This window comes from Anser anser (assembly GCF_964211835.1).
Source record: "Anser anser genome assembly, chromosome: 1".
Taxonomy (NCBI): Eukaryota; Metazoa; Chordata; class Aves; order Anseriformes; family Anatidae; genus Anser; species Anser anser.
The window spans coordinates 186603825-186625813 of NC_139720.1; the positions used below are offsets into that span (position 1 = coordinate 186603825).

Here is a 21989-nt window from a genome sequence, read left to right on the forward strand (position 1 = left end):
AAAGTATCACTTTGTTAATTTCTGACTGTATTGTTGTATGAATACGTATCCTAAAAAATACTTGAGTTAACTTGTATTCACAGAACAATAATGTATTGTAATTATGTTTTTTTCAGGTAATATTTTTAGTCCACAGCAGTCAAGTGGCCATCTAAAATCCCCAACTCCTCCTCCTCCTCCTCCTTCTAAGCCACCTGGTCTTTCTCGGAAGCAATCTATGGATCTTAATCAAGTTAGCATGCTCTCTCCAGCTGCCATGTCTCCTGCGAGCTCTTCACAAAGTGAGTCACGACCTAAATTCTCCATTAAATCTTAGGCTTTTGCTTAAATGCTTCCTGAGATAAAACTTCTTAACCTGTGGAATGATGAAATTTAAGTGTACAGTGTACCCTAAATTGTATAAGTTGTGCAGCTTTAGGCAGGTCTCTTGTTCACTGTATGTATTTTTATGTTTATTGTAATTGTGTTCGTTTTTCTGTATATATGTATGCACCCTTTGTGTATACGTTTTAATACATTTTATGCAATTAGTATGATCTCCTCTTTATGAAAGGCTGGTAGATGATGTGATAAAATTCCAAAGTGTAGATTTTTCCTCCAGTGTACAAACAGTATGTTAGATCAGTTTGCCTTTACATAATTTAAGCATCTGGTTTTTTAAATGTTATAGGAGCTGGTGCAGTTGTATCTCTATGTATGTATATAATCTGATTAGTCCCAAGGTGGTGATACAATAAACGATAAGATGATTTTTTAAAACACTCCTGCACTGTTTTACAAATCATTGCTGATTGCAAGTGTGGTGGTGATGCTGCTGATGATAGCACCATATTCTCAGGTGTTAAAATGTAAATTTCAATAATAAATGACATCCTAGTTTAATTATTTTCATTAACACTGACAGGATCGTTGTAATCGTAGCTATAGATCATATGCAGTCTTTAAAATATGTATGTGTCTTGAGACGTTTTGTGAAAAGATTTGTACAAAGAAATCACAGCTGCAGTTATTCAATTTTTAATGAATTATTGTGTACTGCACATTCCAATATCCTGCACAGTATTATAATATGCTTTTTTCATTAAATAATTCAAAATCTGGATAGCTCAAAAGGTGTAACTTCTCTGCCTTCTTGTTTTGCACAAAGAAAAAATAGAAAGCTGACAAAAGTTTTCTTCTAACAGATTTACTCAGTGCTTATTTTAGTGCTATGGATTGTGTAAATCTACTGCTCACAGTTGTTCCTTTAAGTAAGGCCCTTATCACAACAGCTGGACATTCACATTTCTTTCCTTTCTTTCTGCAGGACATGAAAGCTTAAAAAAAAAAAAAAAAAAGAGAGAGAAAAACACTTTGAGCTTTTTGCTTTTTTGTTTTTGTTTCATTTTTGTATTGATGAGCTGTGCTTACTGCATCCACAACAAATACAGCTATACATACTACATTTAAGTAGACGGCACTACACAGTAGCTTTTAAAGATGCAGTATTATCCTCTGGTTCTTATTTTTAAAAGTTATTCTTTTTATTTGATCAAAATTTGGCAAATGGGAGTTTAGTTATCTGATAAAATTTAGACTGACCCCTATGATTACTGAAATAGTATCTGTTCTTTGTTGAATCTGTTGTTTTCCATGATATGTTTTTTAACATGGTGCTATTGTGCAGGCAGTGCATATAGACTATGTGTTTAACATTTTAGGACAGAAACATTAATTAGGGTAAAATGGTCACTAAGAAATGGCTTTATTTTGGGTTAAGTATTACTGAATATAGAGTTATGACTTACTGTACGATAAATTATGGAAGAACTTAATGGAGGATGCAGAACAGTGTTTGGCTTAAAGAAGTAAGGTTGGAGAACGGGTTTTTGTGTGATTGTACTGCATCCTTAACAATGAGTGCGTGCTGCAACACTCGTGTCGTGTAGAAATTAACACTTGCAGTTTGAGAAATGGGACAAATTGTCAGTGCTAAATAAGATTCCATTAACCTTATTATACAGAAAGGGACTGGCCTTTTATAAGAAACTAGCACTTTTTATTTTTCTCAATGAGCAGGGTCTGGAACTCCTAAACCATCTACTCCTACTCCAACCAACACCCCTTCATCGACCCCACACCCTCCTGATGCTCAGAGCTCAACTCCTATTACCCCTTCTGCCACCCCTACTCCCCAAGATTCAGGCTTCACCCCTCAGCCCACTTTGTTAACCCCGTTTGCTCAGCAGCAAATGTCTCTGAGCCAGGCATTGCCTGTAATGACCATTCCTCTTTCCACCATGGTAACATCCATTACTACAGGAACAACCTCCACCCAGGTCATGGCAAACCCTGCAGGACTTAACTTCATCAATGTAGTGGGCTCTGTGTGGTAAGTGCTTTGTTACGACGGCTTCTTAATTTGTCCTGGGTGGGTTGGTGGTTGGTTGCTGGATTTTTTTTTGGCTGTACAGAATTGTTCAGCAGCCAGTAGGGTAGATATTTTTCAGAATCTGCAATACAAAAAGACCATTCACCTTGTAATTCTGAATTGAAAAGCCACTAGAAGCTACTTACATTTCTCAAAGTTGAAAGCATCTAGTATGAGAATACTGAAAGAAGTCTATAAAGAAAATTGTACTTTGAGCTTTTCAGATGCATATAATTTAATTCCATAAGATGTGCCTCAATATAAGTGTGTTTTAAGGTTTTGCTCTTTAATGTTGAAAACTTTTTATTAATCAGAGAGAAGGTGGAATGTTGTATGCAGACCACTAAATGAAAAATGGAAAGAAATTCGTTATAAATGTGCTATGAATAAAGGTGTGTGAAATTTAAGAAAAGAGCAAATATGTTTTCTAACAATTTAGGCAAATACTTAGATTAAATATTCTTTGTAAAACTCATTTAGCAGTTTTAAAAAATAATGCTGCTGGCAGGTGTAGATTATATGGTATAAAGTGAGCTGCTTTTAGACTAAATAAAATTCTGTGGTCAGTATAAGATGCTCAGTGTAAGACACGTGGTGTGCTTCAATGCAGGTATCAGGCACTTGATTTATTTAAGATGTTCAGCAGTTGATTTCTGTTGGTTAATTGAAGAGACTTTTATGACGCAAAAGGAAAACACCAACCTGTTCCTTAGTTTTTTATTACTGTAGCACACCTCTTTTGAAGACTGATCTTTCAGTGTTTCTAGAGTAAAAGAACCACTTAAGTTTTATTTTCAGTGGATTATACTAATAATTTGAGAATATGAATGTACATATTCGTTTTACACTAAGCATAATGATCTTTTAAGCTGCTTTGATGCTTTATCCACAATCCTACTTGCAGAAAACAATTAATTTAATTAGCAAAAGACAGAGGACAAAAACATAGTTACTCAGGTTTGCTTGTACCACTTGGATTTGATGTGTTGTCTTTCCTCTTCTACAGTGGAGCACAGACATTGATGAGTGGTTCAAACCCTATGTTGGGGTGCAACACTGGTGCCATAGCCCCTGCAGGTATAAATCTGAGTGGCATTTTACCATCAGGAGGTCTGGTACCAAGTGCACTGCCCGCTGCAATGCAGTCTGCCTCTCAAGCAGGTTAGTGTGAATAAGTTGAAAAGCCATCCTTCAGAGAGGGACAGTGTAAAACCTACTGTGAGGACAATGGACCAAAGTGGCCATTGTGTGAATGGATTATTGTTTGATGACGTGAATTTAGGAACAACATAAATATTTTTGCAATCTAACTGTAAGCTATGATTGAGATTGTTTCTTTGAGAAACTGGAGTGAGGAAATGTACTCTGCACCCAGATTACCTTTGGTATGCCCAGCAGGATGTTTGAGATAAACTCCAAATTCAGATGCAATTTTGATAATGATGACTGCCAGAAAAGACATGGTTGAATTTAGAAGGAGGCCTCTGTTTTAAAATGTGCAGGGTATTTCATTCTACCACTGGTACTCCTTTATTCTAGACGGACAAGTAATTAGTTTGTTATTGCTTTTAAATATGAGTATATTAATCTGTATGTTTCAATATTCATTAAAGCAACATTTATATTCTTTATTACATTTTCAGAAAAAAATAAACTAAGACAGAGAACCCTAATACATGATTATTGAATCAAAAGGATAGAAGGTACATCAAGGTATCCATCCCTTACATTGAGACAGTCAAATCTGTCTATACCCATACTAAACTCTCGATAAATACCTTCACTGGAGAAGATTCCAGTCTCCTTCAGTAGCTGTTTGGAGTAGTTCATTATCTGTGTAAAATGTTTCCCCCTAATCACAGTGCATCTCCTTAATTGCAAATTAAATTATTTTTTCTCCTATTCCTTGCAGACGTGAAAAGTATTTGCTCACTATTTCTCTTTACTTTCTAAGTATCAGAAACATGCTGTCATGTCCCACATTTGTCTTCTCTTTCTGATAGGTTGTATTTTTCAAACCTTTCATAACCCTGTCACTCTTTTCTAGACTGTCCAATTTGCTCACATCCTTCTTAAAATGTGATACCCAAAACTGGACACAAGCCTGAGCTTGGCTGATTTACCACTGTGGAGCACAGCAGAATAACTGCATCTCATCTCTTTCACAACATTCCTGTTAACATTTCCCCAAGTGAGGTCTGCCTATTTTTATTCATATTTTTTTGCAACAGCATTACATGAACCTAAGAAGGGCTATAGTGGTTTAGGCCAAAAAGTCCATCCAGTTCATATTCTGTCTCTCACAGTGGCCCATTAGAGGACGTTTAGGGGAGAATTTAAGTCCAGGCAAATGTAAAGCAGTACATCCCTTGGTATACAGCTGTACCTCTTCTGGCAGTCTCCAGCTTTGAGACTTTCTCAGCTGAAGAATACCCATGTGGATCTTTTTGCTTAATAACCCTTGCTAGACTTCTGTTCTGGGGACTTGTCTAATTGGTTTTTGAGCCCTTTTGTATTTTTATTATCTGCAGCATCTTGTGACAGTTCTATAAATGTAAACTGTGTGAAGTTCTTTTCTTCTGTGTGTTCTATAATTTGTGGTATGGGTGATTCAGATATGTTTGTGACTTCTGTAATTTCTCACATCCTTTCTTGCTGTGTAGATGCAAAGATAGTTAACTCAGTTTTGTACTTGTTTGTTTGTCTTTTTGGAATTCACTGTCTTTGATTTTAGACCTTTTCTTCAATTCTTTATGAGCACTTCTAGTTCTAATCCTGTCCTTTCAAGCATTATCAACCCTTACCAATTTTGTCACAGATTTTTACTCCACACTGTCATCCACATAACAAATGGGAGTAGAGAGCTGATCTAGGTCTGTGGCAGACCTCAGTGGGGATTCTGTTTGACAGCTACAGTTTTACTGGAGCATTTAAATCAGTTCTGTACCCACCTCACAGATAATTACATATACATCTTTTTGGTGTGTCTTGGAGGAGTGCTGTGTGGAATAATGCCAAAAGCCCTACAAGTCAGATGTCTCTTTGCAGGCGCCCTTGTAGGGGAGTACAGTTGCTAAGATTTTGGACAGGGTTGTTTGTTTGTTATAATGATCAAGAAACTGGGAACCTGCTACTTCATTCTGTCCTTGGACATTTCTAGGTTTACTGAACAAACAGTAAAACTTTTCAAAGCCAGAAAAAGAATTGCTGAAAAAATAACTGCCACGAAATTCTCCATGTTCATCTTTGTAGTAAATGCATACACAAGTTACAGGTTACAATATACAATGTTTGACAGTGATAGTTTTCTTTCTGCTCAGTCAGCTCTTTAACTTTGAATCTGGATAACTGTGAACTTGTCATCTTCATGGAAAATGCAGCATTTGTGTTAAAGTACAAAATTTAAGCTTGCCAGTTTTCCAGCTTCCAAATGTTTGAAATAATCCCAGTGGAAAGGTGTATTAATTGCAATACACATATATAATTAAGTAAAGACTTCCTACTAATAAAAAGATGTTTTCTTTAACAGGCAGCCCTTTTGGTTTGAAAAATGCATCAAATCTTCGGCCCTTAAATCTTCTACAGGTAATTGATATACTTGGACACAATAATAATAATTTCTTACATTTCGTTAGAGACATGCTTAGCACTGCTTACAGTATTGGCTGCCACAGATCTTTGAAGCCAGTTGATGAAACCATTTACTGCAAATTTCATTTGCTATTTTAAAACACTTAAAATGAGGAAGAAGTTACTTATATAAAGATACCAGGTGGAAATGATATTCTCAGCTCACAACAAAGCAGCTAGTTTTCAGTAACAGTGTAAAAATGCTGACATTTGAATTCAAGAGATTAATCGTAAAATACCATCTTCAGTTTTCTGGATTTGCCTAAGCTTTTATTGCAAATCATTCTTGAAACTAAAGTTGTGATATGAAAAGCACAAAACAGTACAGCAGAATCACTCAGGGTTACACATCCAAGGCCTAAAAGCTAAGCTGAACATGCACAGGTAGGTGCAATAATAACTTTAAAGAGCTGCTGGTAATGAAAGTAGAGGTTTGCATAAGATAGGATGTTCAAAAAGGCTTTAAATGTTTCATTTGCTCTAAGCATACATACAAATAGAAACTTGAGCAGAGGGTGCTTATTACGTTTGAGCTCCATTAAAAAGCAGAACAGGGAGTGGAACTGGGTGTAATTCCTGGATCTTGAAGTTGCCTGCAAGTTAGAGCTGCAGAGGTGCAGCTTCAGAATGCCACAGATGTTGCACCATGCTTCAGAAAATTGATACCAGTAAAAGATCATCTGTAGCTTTGCTGCTTCGTCCTGCCGCTCCTGTACACACTCCAGAAACATGGGAAAGGACAGGCACAGGAGGCAGTGTAGAGCTCTTTAAAATGAACTGCTTGTATTTATGCGATTCCAAATTGAAGTATGCCCTGTCAGGCTACCTCTGATACTCAAAAGCCAACAATAATCTGGCTGGAATCACTGCAATTAAAATGGGGTAAGGGAGAGGAATTGAGACTTTTTCACTTTAACAGTTCTTGCATCAGACCTTCAGCTTATTTTTTGGAAGCATCTATTAAACTTCAGTGACATACTCAGAATGTGAAACTACTATACAGTGCTTTTGAAGACCATCCTTGACATTTCCAGTATCGGTACAATCTCTGCTATTTTAGTTGAAATAGAATAATTAAAAAGTATTTTCCTGTTTAAAAAAAAAATAATCCAGCTACAATTGATGCAGGTTTATTTTGAGCATGAGGCTTCCTCACAAAACAGCTGTTGCAAACCAATTCATTCTAAAGGATTTCCAAAAAACCTCCAAGGAATACATCATTATCAATGTCACGTTCATCCTAGGACAGAGGGAAATGCAGCAGTTTGATTGAATTACGCCTTTTGTTTTTAATCTTCAACAGCTTCCAGGTGGTTCATTTATTTTTAACCTGCTCCAGCAGCAGCAGCAGTCTCAGCAGCCTACAACCTGTAGCCCTCAGCTCTTCTCAGGGAGAAGAGGTGTGTTGCTAACAGCCCTCAGTCTGGGGTGCATGGAGGAATCAGTTTCTCCTATTCTCACCATCTCAACAATAAAGGAGCCTTTATGCAACAGATCTGTAACAGAGAGGGAGGAAAGTCTTCCTCCAAAACCTTGTTGAACTGCAAAAGACAGCAGTGGCTTTGTTGCCGTGGCTGGAGCTGGGTTATACTCCTTTATTTTTATCCTGTATAGAAGAGCTGTAACAAAGCAGCTAAGCACTGCCTCACTCCAACATTAAAAGAGCCAGCCCACTGTGAGTGGTGTAAAATTAGCCTAGTCTTGCTCTGTTTATCATAACTAGCAGATACCATAGACAAACAGAGAAGAAACACAGACAGGATTAGCACTGAGTAACTAAAACCTTGTAGCTCACAACTGCTATGAGCTGGTGTATGATCTTCACTCCTGTAGTGTAACAAAACTGCTCTCTCTGCACCAGAGAAATAAATACATCAGTTGGCTTTAAAGTTATCTTAAGACACTTACTGATCTGCTGCCTGTAATTAGTGTTAAAGGTGTTAATCTCTGAAGTCTAAAGACTTGATGGAAACCGCTTTATTCTCAAAATGAAAAATTTTAAGTGGTTAGTTCTACCTGTGCCTAAAGGTCTTTCCAGCACTGGTGCAGCAATTTGGGAAAACCAGCTGCTCAGCTTCTGTGTTCTTTACAATCACAAGCTCTCATCTCCCCAAACATGCAAGACTTTTGTTTACCAAATTGTCTCTGTGGATACACAACTCGCTTTGTCATAATTTTGCTTGTGCTGCTGTAGACTGTTCATAAATAAGATGACTCTTTAAAATATTTTCATGGTGTATAGTCTCCTGTGTCACAGGCCTCGTTCTGAAATGTGTGATGGTTTAATAGGAGACTTCCAGACTTATTCTCAGAATCCAAATGTCAGTTACTAGTTGGATTAACAAACTATATACATACATATATGTAATTCAAGCTCATATTCTAGTGTTTTATTTTCTACATGCTAACTTTAAGGACATTTACACAAAGGCTGATTTGAGCCTAAGTCCTTTCTGTGGCAGAAAGGTTTTTCTGGAAGAAATCAATCTCTGTATTGGCTAACTTGCCATAAGGAATGGTTTTCTTACTACATATTATAGTTCAGGGTTAAGGTTGTTAGGTTAAAATGAGCTATTATGAACACTAGATTCCTTAACTCACTCTAAGGACAAGAACAGGTATGTTCACAGTGCTGTAATCCAAGTGCTTAGTGGAAAAAACTTTAGTACCAAAAGACAAAAAAAAATCTGTGCTACCACTAGTATACTTACTTTGTTCGTACTTAGAGTTGTTTTTTTCCAGATGCTGGTTCTATGACTTTGTTAGTCTGTCTTCATTGTCTTCACCAAGATGATGATGTATGTCTTGATGTTCAGTCTTTTGGCAGAGTTTACCTAGATCTTAGCGGTATTATTTCATGTGGTCATTCTAAAGAAGCATTGCAATTCCTGGAAATGCACCAGCTCAAAAACTCGTTTTTTTTTTTTCCCTCCTTATGACTGATAAGCCATGCAGTTTGCTTAAATCATGTGTAATATTTTATTTCCCTGCTATTTGGATCAATGCAAGAAAAGGTCGTAATTCAGCACTCTTAATGTCAGTAAACACTAGATCAGAATCCAGTAATTCCATTTAGTGTCGGGGCTACTTTGTTCTGAAAGCAAAATTTTAAAAGTAGGGTTCATATTTTTTTTTAATGACATTAAGGCATATATGACAATCTGAACATGTGAATGTAAGTTTTCAGACTTTTCACGTTTTGATTATGATTAGGACCTTTGCATGTGGATGGTTTTCAGGTGTCACCTGAAGGCTTTGAGAGCAGGAGAGGAAATGCGCTAAGATTACAACCATAAACTGTAATCTCTACTGACTGACAGCAGGGAAGCAGATATCTGCATGGTACTTCTGAGTCACTGCCATAATTCCGTTTCTGCCAAACAGCTGTTTGGAAGCATTCGGCATCCGTTTGTTATACTTCAGTAGGGGCTACATTGTAGCCTGTATCTACATGCACTGTAAAACGTAGAATTAAATGTTTTTAAATGGCACTTCGGAAGCTTGTCGTCACGCTGGCTTTACTTATTTATTGGTACTGAGTTTGGTAATAAGGATCAAGCTTTTCATTTTTGCTAGGGGTCTGACCAAGGTCCATCCAATCAAGATCAGGCATTATCTGCCCAACAAGCTGCTGTTATTAACCTGACTGGAGTAGGGAATTTTATGCAACCTCAAGCCACAGGTATGTGCTTGCTGAGCCTCCTTTTGTATTTAAGTGTGTATGTTGATAAATTCACACTGAAATGAAGTTTGGTCTTACGGAAGTCTTAAAGAACAACTTGCTATTTATTATCAGCACATGAATTATACAAGAAATACTTGATTTCCACTACCAACGCGTGCACTTCTCTGCTTTGTTTGGCAATTAAGTGTAATAAATTGGTTATATTGCATGAGTAAGTCACACTTGATACGATAAGAAAATACAGGAAAATTCCATGCCAGACTTCATTGAAGAATGTTTCTTTAACTGTGTGGTTAACATCCAGTATGAGAAACCTCTTTGTGTCTCCACGAGCACTTCATAATCTAATTATGTTCTAACTAACCAAGTATGTATATCATGTATATTTTATTCTGCACTGTTTCCAATTTTACTTAAACTAATTCTGTTGATCCTCCCTTTCTGTTACACTCTATTCCTATGCCTTCCTTTCCCAACCCTGACAAACTCAACCTGACCTCTTTGACCTGCCTGCTTTCCCCTTCTCCTTTCTTAGTGTTGTCTCAGCTTGGCTCTGCCGTGAACAGACCTGGGCAAAGCCTTCCTCAGCAGAGACTCCAGCTCTCTTCTGCCTTACAACAGCAACAACAACAAGCCTTGCAGCAGCAGCAGCAACAGATACAAGTAATCCAGCAACTTCGCTCTGTTTAAAAAAGAAAAAAAAAGAATTCTCAGCTCCAAAACAAAAAATCTCCTTTTTTTAAAAACTGTCTTTACAGTCTAAAACTAAAAAAAAAAAAAAAAAAAAAAAAATGAATTCAGACAAACTATCATGAAAGACTTGAAATCTGTAGTTTTCTCAGCTTGGAGCACTGCCTTTATTTTTATTCATTTAAGCCATCCACCTTCCTGATTTGATAACATTCAAGGAGTGCTTGTGGCACATTACTAAATAAGCTCTGCCAGGTGCCATTAGGATTGCAAAATAAAGACACTTGAAGCACCTGTAAGTTCCAGTGTAGCACAGCTACAGTCAGTATATACAACATCTCTGACAAAGCATTCCTTTAGCATTCTGTTATTCAGATGCTTTACAAAAATATTAAAAAACTTTTAGCACACGGTCTTCTTGTGATACACAAAGAAAACACTACATACACAGAAAAGGTACGATGCTAAAAATGTACTGTCACCAAATGTTCACTGAAGTTGCTGAGTTACTGCAGTTACTGCAATGGAGAGAAAGGGCAAAGAAACAGCTGTCTGAGAACGTGTACAGTGTTAGATATGCCCTCAGCAGGCTTCTGTGCCACTGGTGCTGCTTGACTGTACTCATTGCCCCAGTACATGATGTATTCCTTTTGTTAACCTAGTGCCTCCTCAGTTTATTTTTTTTCCACCTTCCTGTCATTCTTTCTGATGTGAAACATAGCTTCATAGCTAACACTAACAAGCTTTTTCTCCCCCTTCTCCTTCGTGGCAGCAGTTGCGATTCTTGCAGCATCAAATGGCTATGGCGGCAGCAGCAGCAGCACAAGCAGCTCACCTGCGACATCAACAGCATTCAGGCAGCCACTCAAAAAGTAAAAGGAAAAGAGGCACACCAGCCCCTCCAAAATCCTGAGACTTGCTTTTTTTTTTTCTCTATAAAAATGATTCAAAGGTGATTTTTTTTTCCAGTTCAAAAAGGAGAAAGCTTAAAAACAAATCAGTGTTTTATATTACTGGTGGGAAACCGGCCATTTGACATTACACTGAAATAAACTGGTTTTGGAAGCTACCCCTATATAACGTGGCGACTTCATTGATAAAGCAGCTAGGGTCCGGTTTCCTTTTAAGTCACTTAATTTTTTAACAGAATGTTTTATCTTGTATTTTTTACCATTCAGCAGCATTGTACATAGTATAAGGGTGAAAAGCATTTTAGAAAAAATGAACTTTGTAAATGTAGTATTGGTATTTGTTTATTTAGTATAAAAAGGTTTGTGAACACTGTAACAAATACAATTTTTACAAATCCACTTTTGAAAAGATCTTGCCTTTTGTTCAGTTCGGCTTTATGCTTTTTATTACTTTGTCTATCAGCTTCTTTACTTCTTTGTGTCTTGTTATGGCTCTGGTGATACAGTCCTGAAGCTTGGCTCCTGTCAGAGGGCTTCCACCTAAGAATCGAAAGGAAAAATTTGATTTTCCACTTATGCTTCAGTTAAGTATCCTTACATGTGTTTTCCAAGTCAGGGTATTAATATAGTAATTCTCTCAACTAACTTTCACCTAAGAGAGTATACAACTTCAACTATAGCCTCAGGCACAGAAAACAAACACGCTGAAGCTAAACAGTAGGCACGCTCAAGATTTGTCCTTTTCTATGTGTAGGATAAGCTATGACTTTTAAACGTCAGTCATGCCACCTCTTTCAAAATGAATTTCAAGAGTAAGTGGTTTAATCATTACTTAAGCAATCTGTTGTCATAAAACGCACACATTTTACAAAGAAAAGCGGCTATATAGCATATAGGTCAAGAAAAGACGATCTTCTTCATAGGTTACTGTGCAATGAGCCTGGAAGTACCTGGCTTATGGACGGAACAGAGTCTGTCTTCTTCATCAGTTACAATGGTTACTGTTCCAGTTGCTAAGTCTTCTTCTTCAGCAGTTGGATCGACTACGAGTAAGGTGCTTTTGAAAGGAAAATATATGCGGACATTAGTACATGATGTTCCTTAAACATGGCTGCAAAATACATTTGCTAATTAATTTTAATGTAGTGTTATAAAATAATTCTAGATTGATTTAGTGTTCAAACTCATCTGCGTTTTTTTTACCACAATGTACTAGTTTAAAAAAAAAAGGGAAATAGTGTATATGTCTGTTAAAATACCAGCTGTCAAAATACATCTTTATGTGCAAGTTTTATAGATCTGTGGTATTGCAGGAAAATACCGTTAAAATTGTTATTTGCAGTACGCAACCACTTATTTCATAGTTAAGCAAAGACGATGTTTTTAGGTGTAGCCTTCATTAATCTATATCAGACCTTAAGGCAAAATACATTTCCTACTGTAAATTCACCAAAGTAGCTCTCAATTGTTTGTCAGAGAGCTCTAACATCACTCAGACTGTGAATGGTTCAAAAATGGTTACTGGGTACCTTAAGGAAATCAAAATAAGCTGTCAAATACATCAGACAATGCAGATCATTAAAGGAGAAAATACTAGTTTTCAAGTTAAAAATTGAGCAAACCAATGAAAAAAAGGATATCAACTAAAAGACAACTTTGCACAACAAGAGCTTGAACTTAAAAAAGCCAAACAACAACACGTCAGGCTTAGTTTCTCTTTCAAAAACAAAACAAACAAAAAAAATGGTACTACAAACGTTTCGCTTCTGAGTTATGATATAGCCAAACGGACTATACCTGAAGTTTTCATGAAGCCTCAGTTCACGTGGGTTAACTAAATTTTGTGTGAGAGATTGATGTAATCGACTTCAACCTACCAGCTACAGTGCACCTAGACTGGATGATTATGGCAAGTTCTGGGGGAATAGCAGTAAGGCTATATGCCCATTAAATAATTGGAATAATTTTTTGATTTAAACTCATGCAGCAATGCATAATTTTTAAAAAGTTCTCCTGGGTAATTTACACTTTAACCAACAGTTTCAGATTGCTCTTTCAGTGCAACAGTGTAATAAAAATAACAGTCCTTAGCTATGCTACTCAAAAATGCTACTTTTTTATTCTACCCACACAGGCTGTGCAGCATCAGTCCTGTGCAGCATGACAAAGGAAGCCTGAACCCACCGAGAGCTGGATGCATCAGACCTGGCTCTTTATTTATGTACAGGCTGACTCCGCAGGGATCATGCTGTGGAGCTCCACAGTGCTCTGCACCAGCGCGCTTGTAACTTTGTGCTTTGATTCATTTGGTAATCGCTTGATCAGCATTGGAGCTTAGCACTCCCCTCACCCCATCCCACAGTTGAATCAAAGGGCCTATCAGTAATTTCTGTGAATACAGCTAAATGTGCCATAAACGCCTGACGTCTCTAAATATTTAAATGGATTGATAGCACAGTAAATACCGTATTTTTGATTCTCTACTTTTCTTCTATGCAGCAACAGAACACTTAAATAACATACTTACACTAATGAAGAGCCAATAAACAATTTCAGGTGAGGAGTCAAGTTATCAGATGGGATTATTTTGACTTCTTATAATCAGATTCTTTACGTACAGGAACAATGACTTAAGAGTGCTGGTCATACTTCATCTTGGGTAATTATGTTTTCAGTTATCCAGAGGTTTTATTGTTTTGAGTGGACCGGTACTTTTTACTTCCTCTGTTGACTAAACCCTTCATATAATCTGTTCAAAAAACTACTGTCTTTTATATAAGCTATGTACATAAAATTTTACAAGATTAACTCTATTAGTTGCGTTCATTTGTCTCAAGGATACTGCATAAACATAAATCAATACCTTCTCCAAAACCTTCAACCCTAGAGTACTTTTATGCCTGTCCTTTAGGCTGGGAAACAGTTCTGCTTGAAGTCACAGGAGGAAGTTGGACAAACTTTGGTGGTTTTTTTTGCTGCATACTCATTTATACTGCAGAACTAGAAATCAGTTCAGCGAGACACACCTTGGATATAAGAGCAAGCGAAACAGCATTGCCTGAACCCTCGTGTCCTTCACCAGCAGCAGTGGATGAGAAGTGCAGAAACACCAGTAGCATCCTCACGTTTTCACTATTTCTTTTAGATTCACAGTTGTTTTCATAAATACAAAACAGTTAGGAACTTACTCATCAAATACAGCAAAGGATGTGGCAACTGGATGCTTTCTGATAACCAAAGGATTCTTCTGTTTTAAATTAACTTCCGACAAACCAGTTTCTTCATTTATAGTAACAGATGGCAATTGGACTGAAGAGATGAAAAAATGACAATAGTAAAATATTAAACACTGCTATTTTCAATAGGCCTACAGATTTCCTAGACCACTGAAATATTCAAGCTGTCCTCTTACCATATTGGTAAGCCACTGAAAGCAGATGAGAAGGGGGTTTTGGTTACATTATTAGCGTTACATTTTTTGAATTCAATGAAAGTGTTTAGCTTAAAACTAGCTGTTCATGTAACTGTTTCACTTTTCTCTTGAAAGTAACCTTCCTCCCTACATGGAAGCATTTTCTGCTTCCAGAATACTGTACGATTACAACACCTTTAGTCTCAATTGAACAAAAAGCATTTTTTCCCCAAAAAATGCCTACAGGACATGTAAAAAAAAACATATATATATAGTCTCATCTGATGTATTTTATACATCCGTAGAAAAAGCACAATCCAATCTTAAGATCACTCTCACTCTAACAACCCAGTAATGGAGACAGGGAAATCAAGAGCAAATTAGCTATGGGAACTCAAAGCAAGCAATTCATGCTTAGAAAAGGAAGCCTTTCTCTTAACTCTTTATGCTGTCTCCTACATGCACATATAAACCACACCTTGTGAATAATCATAGATATCTAGCATGCATGAAAACAGTTCTTTCAAACTATAACGCATGAAGCTACAAACATTGTGTTTTGACAAAATAAGCTAAGCTCCCAGCAGCTTGTTCTGCCTACACAACACAGATGAACAAGGTAAGCTGCTCTACTAGACATTAAAGTCGTTTGTGACCACTGCTGAAAGATTCCGATTTCTGAGACAGAACACACAGAATGGCTATTAATCTTACAAGACAGCAAGAACATACGTACAAAAAGATCTTACTGCCCAGCTGTTACGTATCTATGGAATCCTTACCATCAGTTCCACTCTGTATTCCCAATTTAGGAATTTAGGTGACAGAAAAAAGCAGAGTTAAGGAATTGTGAAGCAATTATTTTCCCTCATGATTAAAAACTAACGTATTTCTCCAAGCAACAGCAATCAGAGTGTGTTTCTTACTCTAGAGAAGACTTACCATTTTTTAATGCTGCTAACAAAGCAAAGGCACTGGCATCCAAGATGTTTCCATCATAGTCCAGACATATGATGTCACAGTATAACACCCAAGCAAGCTATCAAAAAAGGTTTGCACACGTGAATTATTACAGCAGCTAAGCAAATGGTGCAATATCTAAGAAAACACTGGCCACACAAACAAAGATACTTATTTCTTTCATAAGAACAAAATTTTACACTTTAGACCTAAACCAAGCTATCTAAATTGAAAAAACAACAAAAACAACAAAACTACAACCCCCAATACCTTCTTTAAAGTCTTAACCACCATGATCTTGCTAGTATGCCCTTCTTTATATGGAGATACAACTTACCTTGCCATTTGCAATACACAGATCTTCTTTTGCTATTATCTGTGAACTAAAATAAAACGAGAAAGTAAAACAGCAAATAGAAAACTGTCTTGCAGAGTTGTTTGTGGTGTAATTGCAGTAAGATGGTCCTTACTTTTCAATCACATCCGCGATAAACTGGCTTGCTGCTTGAGCCTCTTCGCCAGGAGGTCCAGAGCGAAACCTTGTTGAACAGAGGGATGGCAGTTCTACATTTGGAACTGGGTAACAAAAATCATCAGTTATAAACTAAAGAAATCATGGCATGGGAAATCAAAAACAGAAATAAGACAATATGCACTTTTAATACCATTTTATGTGCTTCAAATGAAAAGCAAGACCAAGAATTCTTCAGTCAAGCCTTCCTACTTCTCCCCTCAAAAATAGTTACTTACATTTGAGTTTGTACTAAAGAGCTTGTAGAAGTCTGTACTTGGAAAAGGTATGTTCCACAGAAAAGCAAATACTTGTACTTACCATTTTCTGTTTGGATTCCTTCTGTGAGTATCATGACCTCACACAAACCCTTCCCTTAGTGTTAAGCATTCTTAACTAGATAAAGCAACAGCACCATTTTGGTCCCACTGCGTGACTTTACTGGTATGCTATCTGCTTTTCATCAACCATTAAAACTTGATGCTTTAGACTGGAAGCAAAAACACGCATAAACTTTTGTGGAAAAAAAAATCCACAGACCATAATGAGGTTCACTGAAAACAAAATACTTTGGAGGTACCTTATAAAAAAGGGGATTTCACATAAGCTCTCTGTTCCACTGAATGATTTTATTTCACAAGAAACTCTGCACAGGAGTGAGGATGCTGGATTTCTACAGTTCCCTGAGAAATAAGCAGTTTGTGTAGCCTTTTTTGTCTGCTGGAACTTCAAGACAAAAGATAACGTGCCTTTGCACAACCTTGCATGGCCCAATCTTTCATAGATGAACTACCTTTCTCCCCTTAACAAACATCCCTCACTGAGGGTTTATTTTCATCCCGGTCTGGAAACAGGAATGAGAAAGTAGCTTTGCATAGAAAACTCACAAGCAGAGCAGGGAAATTCTGAAATTTCTGAAGTACCACTTCCTGAATGTCAGTTTGAAAACTGATTTTATGGAAAGTAATACAGCTTTACCCAATTTCTTTCCCTAAAGAGGCCTTCACAGCACGCTTCATCTGTCCCATCATTACTTTTAGCTAAAGCAATAAAAAAATCTGAGTAAGAACAACACCAAAAAGCTTACCAATATATCCTTTATTAGCAGAATCTACCGCAGGTGCAGCAAGTTCCTGGAATAAAAAAGGAAGAAATGAAGAGCTGAATTTTGTTCAGAAAGATTCTCCAGCTATTCTAAGTATGAAGCGTCATTTTCTTGCCAGTTATCATTGCAGTTAGATTTACAAGAGCTCTTTTTCATCAGTTGCAAGTTCATAGGTAGCAAACCGTCTGTATTTTGCCAATGGGAAAACCTCTCACTGCATGCAGGGGTGTGAAGTGATTCATCTCAGGGTTCATGGCAGGCCACCAGTAAAGCTGAGGCTACAAGGCACTTCACAGTCCAGCCAACTAATTACCAATCCACTTATTGATCAGTCTGCAGAAACTCTTCAATTGCTGTCTGTTATTTCTAGATAAAAGCTCTGTATTTTTGTGCATATCTTTCCCCATATGCAGTACACACCACAAAAATACACATTCTCAGAATGTACAAGTAGCACTAGACAGTGAAATAATATTATTTCTGAGACCCGAAAGTAACTCATGAAATAATGTAATTGTATCTGACTGGCATATTATTGTAATTCGTCAGGAGATGCATTCTACAGAAAAATAAACAAATTCAGCTAACAGACAAGTTAAAATCAAAACCAACCATACCGCTTTAACTCCACAAATTACTGTAGTATTTCCCAGTTTCACCAGGGCAGACCCATCTGCTGTTGTAATTGAACCTGAAGAGAAAAAGTGCAGTTCGATACAAATCTTTCTTTCATTCAAATTAATTAACATCTGCCTTTATAAAGTGCTTAATCTCTGTCATTTTAAACTAAACGCAGGCTAAGCAAAGTCTTGATGAATCCATGATGGGAACAGATCCCCTCTCTCTATCAAACAGTCAGAATATTGGATTATTAGCATTCTTAAAATTCAAGCTAAGGGTTGATGAATCCATTATCCAAAATTTACTACTAGCATTTTCTCCCAAAATATTACAGATTAAGCTTGCCTCATTATTAGCTTGATCAATTTTTTTCATGTACAACAGATTGTGTTTTGTACATTGATGCAAACTTGAACTAATAATATCCTTGACATTAATAGCAGTCAATGCTCTACTAGATGAAAACGTACCTTTTACCACACAAACAGGTAAAACAGCTCTAGATCAGATCCTATCAATGGAAAACTTTTAAGCCAGTAATCAAGGACGGTTATCACCAGATTACCTTTTCACTGACTTAGAGCTAGACCTCCTGAAAAGGCAACACTGTACAATGGAAAAAATCTGCAGCATTTGTTTCAGGAATAACCAGCAATCATTCCGTGGTGGCACATGCTAACCTGCATATTTCTTTCAGAAACCACAGCAAGATCTAAGAAAGGTAGTTAAGGCCTGCTGCTCACTGCACATAAGGCATCTTGCCTCTACTTGAGCCAGCTGCTCATCGAGCTTAGAACAAAGCGCAGGCCAGGAGTCAGCACCTTTCAAGATGCCAGGCATCGGCTGTGCACTGGTCAGGATGTGGACAGACACTGCCTTCAGCATCCAGAACATGAAGCTGCTGGTCTTAGAAGGAGCCACACTTCTAAGACCACCTAAATTTTGCCGTGCGTACCAGCCCGGGGCAGGACCAGAGAACAATGCTCAAAAATATTACTGTACCATGCGTTCTTTTCAGTGTTTGTTGGAACTATAAATAAAAATCCTTCCTCTTTCTTGTTTCAAAATTCAAGCACCAAGAAATCTGATCAGCAAGTCATTAAGGGTACTGGCTATTGCAGTGAGAGATTAATAATACCCACATTATCATTATTATTCTACTTACCTATGTTGACAGTGGTTGCCCGGAATTCACCTAGCTCCCTTCCATCAGGTCGACAGTTCTCTTTCTACACAGAAATTACAAATTTCAAATTAGAAAACATATTCTTATCAAGTAACACACCAGACATATTTTATCAAATAACACATCAGTAAGTTTATATAAAAAGCATTCTCCATTTTGGTGGAAATGCACAGCTACAAAATTGCTAGGAAAAGCTCGATCACAATCCAGACAGTTTTTCATCAACAGATGCCCTGTTTGTGGTTGCAGGTTCAGGGTTTTTTTATTTATTGTAACTGATTTAGAAAATAAATGTAACAATAGATTGATTGTCTGTTTCAAGGATAAGTACTACAGGCTAGATTCAGAAACTTGAACTGAGAGTTTCTACCTGTATGCGTTGTTTAGAGTTTTTAGGCAATTCCCATCCCTTAACTCTGCCTAGCGGAGCTCTCAAAATGAACATTAGAGTGAAAACAAAACAAAACAAAACAAAACAAACTTCTAAATATTGTCAGTCAGAAGTTGTTCAACAGAACCTAAACCTTCAATTAAAAGCAGCACCAATTTGTTATGATTCACGTTAGATCTGAACTATTACTCATCACAATTTCAAGCTTCTCAAAATCAAAACTTTTGGTTCAATTACAAGAACTGAAACTAATGGCAGTAATGCTGTGCTCATTTCCAAGTCAATACTATTTTAGTGTAAAGCATACAGGAAAAAAAAAAAGGCTCTCCTTCATAGTTACAGTGAGCACAGTTAGTAGCAATATTTTTTATTACTTTTAGTAGCAACTAAAAGCCAAGTCGCTTTGCACTAGACACAAGCCTGCACCACCACCTTGGTCAAATTTAACTCAGATTCCTTTTGAGGCCAACAAAAGCATTTTCACATCTGGAGTTAAACAGGAACACAACCTGCCACGGAAACAGTGACAGAGACAGGAAGAAAAACAAGTTCTGAAGAGCTACAAGCATTTTTCCCCAACTCAATGAATTGTTCCTCCCCTACAGTTTCAAGTTTCCATGCAAATTAAAAAAGCTTGAGTACACAAGAAGAATTGCTTGCAAGCAATTTATACATGCACATCATGTTTTACTCACCAAAAATCTTCTGTAATATTCCAACGGTTCCACTGTTCTGCAATAAATAGGAAAGGATGTTTACACACAAGCTTCCAAGGAGAGAGAGCAAAAAGAAAAAGCAAGCGCTATCCTACAACAAAAAATAATCTAAGAATCAAGATGGCTTGCAAAGCTGCTTAGCAATATGAAATACGAATATGAAAGACTTAGAAACTCTAGACTGATCTAAGAAACAGTAAAGATGAAGACACAAAGCTTTTTTCTCATTCATTTTCCAAAATACTTCTTCTCCATAAGGAATCTGCATGCACATACACCTAACACAAGCTACTAGCTTTCACCTCAGTAATATTAATTAAATACCTATTAGTTTTAAGGTCAAAGTGAATGTTTACTGAAGCAAGGATATAGAATTTTTTTGAAGACCTGCAGAAAGTGTAATTTTATTACAGTATCTGAAATATTTGGTAGCTCAATGACTGCATTCAGATGCACAGAACAGTTTAACACAACTACATGAAATGTTACATTTTTCTCTGAATCTTTACAAAAAAATAAAAACTGCAATAAATGCTTCATGCTTCAGTTGAGAAATAATTTATGTTTATTATTACTCAGATATTGCCAACATAGTTTGTGCATTGTTTTTTTAAGTACACAACATTCAGATAAAAAGAACTCATAAGTGTTGTTTCAGTATTTGAACAAAGCCTTCTCCTGTTTAGAATCATAGAATCATTACGGTTGGAAAAGCCCTCCAAGATCATCTGGTCCAACCATCCCCCTGCCACCAATGTCACCCACTAAACCATGTCCCTAAGCACCACATCCAACCTTTCCTTGAACACCCCCAGGGACGGTGACTCCACCACCTCCCTGGGCAACCCGTCCCGATGCCTGACTGCTCTTTCTGAGAAGAAATGTCTCCTCATTTCCAATCTGAACCTCCCCTGGCGCAACTTGAGGCCCTGAGCCTGCTCTTCTCCAGACCAAACACCCCCAGTGCCCTCAGCCGCTCCTCACAGGACTTGTGCTCCAGGCCCTTCACCAGCTTCGTAGCCCTTCTCTGGACACGCTCCAGGGCCTCGACGTCCTTCTTGTAGTGAGGGGCCCAAAGCTGAACCCAGCACTCGAGGTGCGGCCTCACCAGAGGGGGACGATCACCGCCCTGCTCCTGCTGGCTGCACTATTCCTGATCCAAGCCAGGATGCCGTTGGCCTTCTTGGCCACCTGGGCACACTGGCGGCTCGTGTTTAGGCGACCATCAGTCAGCACCCCCAGATCCTTTTCCTCTGCACAGCTTTTGAGCCGCTCTGCCCCAAGCCTGTCGCGCTGCATGGGGTTGTTGTGACCCCGCACTCAGCCGTGTTAAGATGCAGGCACTGACAGCGGCGCTGTTACACACACACACACGTTTTATAACGTGTACCCAGAAGGAAATAAGGGGGCTCCGGAGCAGCATGCTTATCCCCAGGGAAGCCGGCACATGGAGCCCCCGCGTCTCATGGGGGCTCCTCCGATCCCACCCCCAGCCCCGCCACAGGGGCCAGCACCCCTCCGCACCCACCCACCCACGATCAGTCGCGACACCGCACTTCCCGATCACTCGCGACACCCCATTTCGCGCAGCAGGCAGAACCCACGGTCCCAAGACAAGGAGAGAAGCCGCGGGCTCCCCGATCCTCCTACAACCCCCGGGGGCCATGCCCAGGCGGGGCAGAGCCGCGAGGGGCCGCCCCGGCGCCCCGCGCTTACTTGAACGCCGTCGCCATGCCGCTGCCTTTCCCCTCCCTTCCCTTC

At 38.1% G+C, this 21989-nt stretch overlaps 2 protein-coding genes across 13 annotated transcripts in view; one reads left to right on the forward strand and one right to left on the reverse strand.

The window, feature by feature from the left end:
- Positions 1-11725, forward strand: part of SUPT20H (SPT20 homolog, SAGA complex component) — a 35325-nt gene extending 23600 nt beyond the window's left edge. For 4 of the 10 annotated variants that reach the window (XM_083798505.1, XM_083798507.1, XM_083798509.1 and 1 more), the window contains exons 18-23: positions 117-281; positions 2059-2371; positions 3417-3571; positions 5940-5995; positions 9617-9722; positions 11188-11725. In XM_083798505.1, coding sequence (XP_083654631.1) covers positions 117-281; positions 2059-2371; positions 3417-3571; positions 5940-5995; positions 9617-9722; positions 11188-11291 — 899 coding nt within the window. In that variant the 3' untranslated portion in view covers positions 11292-11725. The remainder of the gene's footprint in view (positions 1-116; positions 282-2058; positions 2372-3416; positions 3572-5939; positions 5996-9616; positions 9723-11187) is intronic. The other 6 variants (XM_083798512.1, XM_083798514.1, XM_083798506.1 and 3 more) reach the window with 3 other exon arrangements.
- EXOSC8 (exosome component 8) lies at positions 10271-21986 on the reverse strand. 3 transcript variants are annotated; one of them, XM_083799468.1, is made up of 12 exons: positions 21761-21909; positions 20208-20244; positions 19101-19164; positions 17932-18005; positions 17297-17342; positions 16169-16274; positions 16036-16081; positions 15681-15777; positions 14515-14635; positions 12277-12383; positions 11744-11866; positions 10271-10407 (listed from the first exon to the last, which is right to left on the reverse strand). In XM_083799468.1, the coding sequence occupies exons 1-11, from the start codon at positions 21892-21894 to the stop codon at positions 11751-11753; spliced, it is 948 nt and encodes a 315-aa protein (XP_083655594.1). In that variant the 5' UTR covers positions 21895-21909; the 3' UTR covers positions 10271-10407; positions 11744-11750. The 3 variants fall into 3 exon arrangements, with proteins under 3 accessions (XP_083655594.1, XP_083655595.1, XP_083655593.1); XM_083799469.1 differs by lacking the exons at positions 10271-10407; positions 21761-21909 and adding an exon at positions 21945-21986 and having other exon boundaries at positions 11651-11866; XM_083799467.1 differs by lacking the exon at positions 10271-10407 and having other exon boundaries at positions 11651-11866.
- Positions 21987-21989: the final 3 nt, after the last annotated feature.

Bases quoted from the DNA above. Each gene is read 5' to 3' on its own strand.
- EXOSC8 (XM_083799468.1), bottom strand. From the start codon at position 21,894: ATGGCCCCCGGGGGTTGTAGGAGGATCGGGGAGCCCGCGGCTTCTCTC. The intron at 17,343-17,931 runs GTATGGTTGGTT...TTTTTATTCCAG, and splicing joins TAATTTGTGGAGTTAAAGCG to GAACTTGCTGCACCTGCGGT. The intron at 12,384-14,514 runs GTAAGTTCCTAA...TCCTTTCAAAAG, and splicing joins TCCTTTGCTGTATTTGATGA to CACCTTACTCGTAGTCGATC.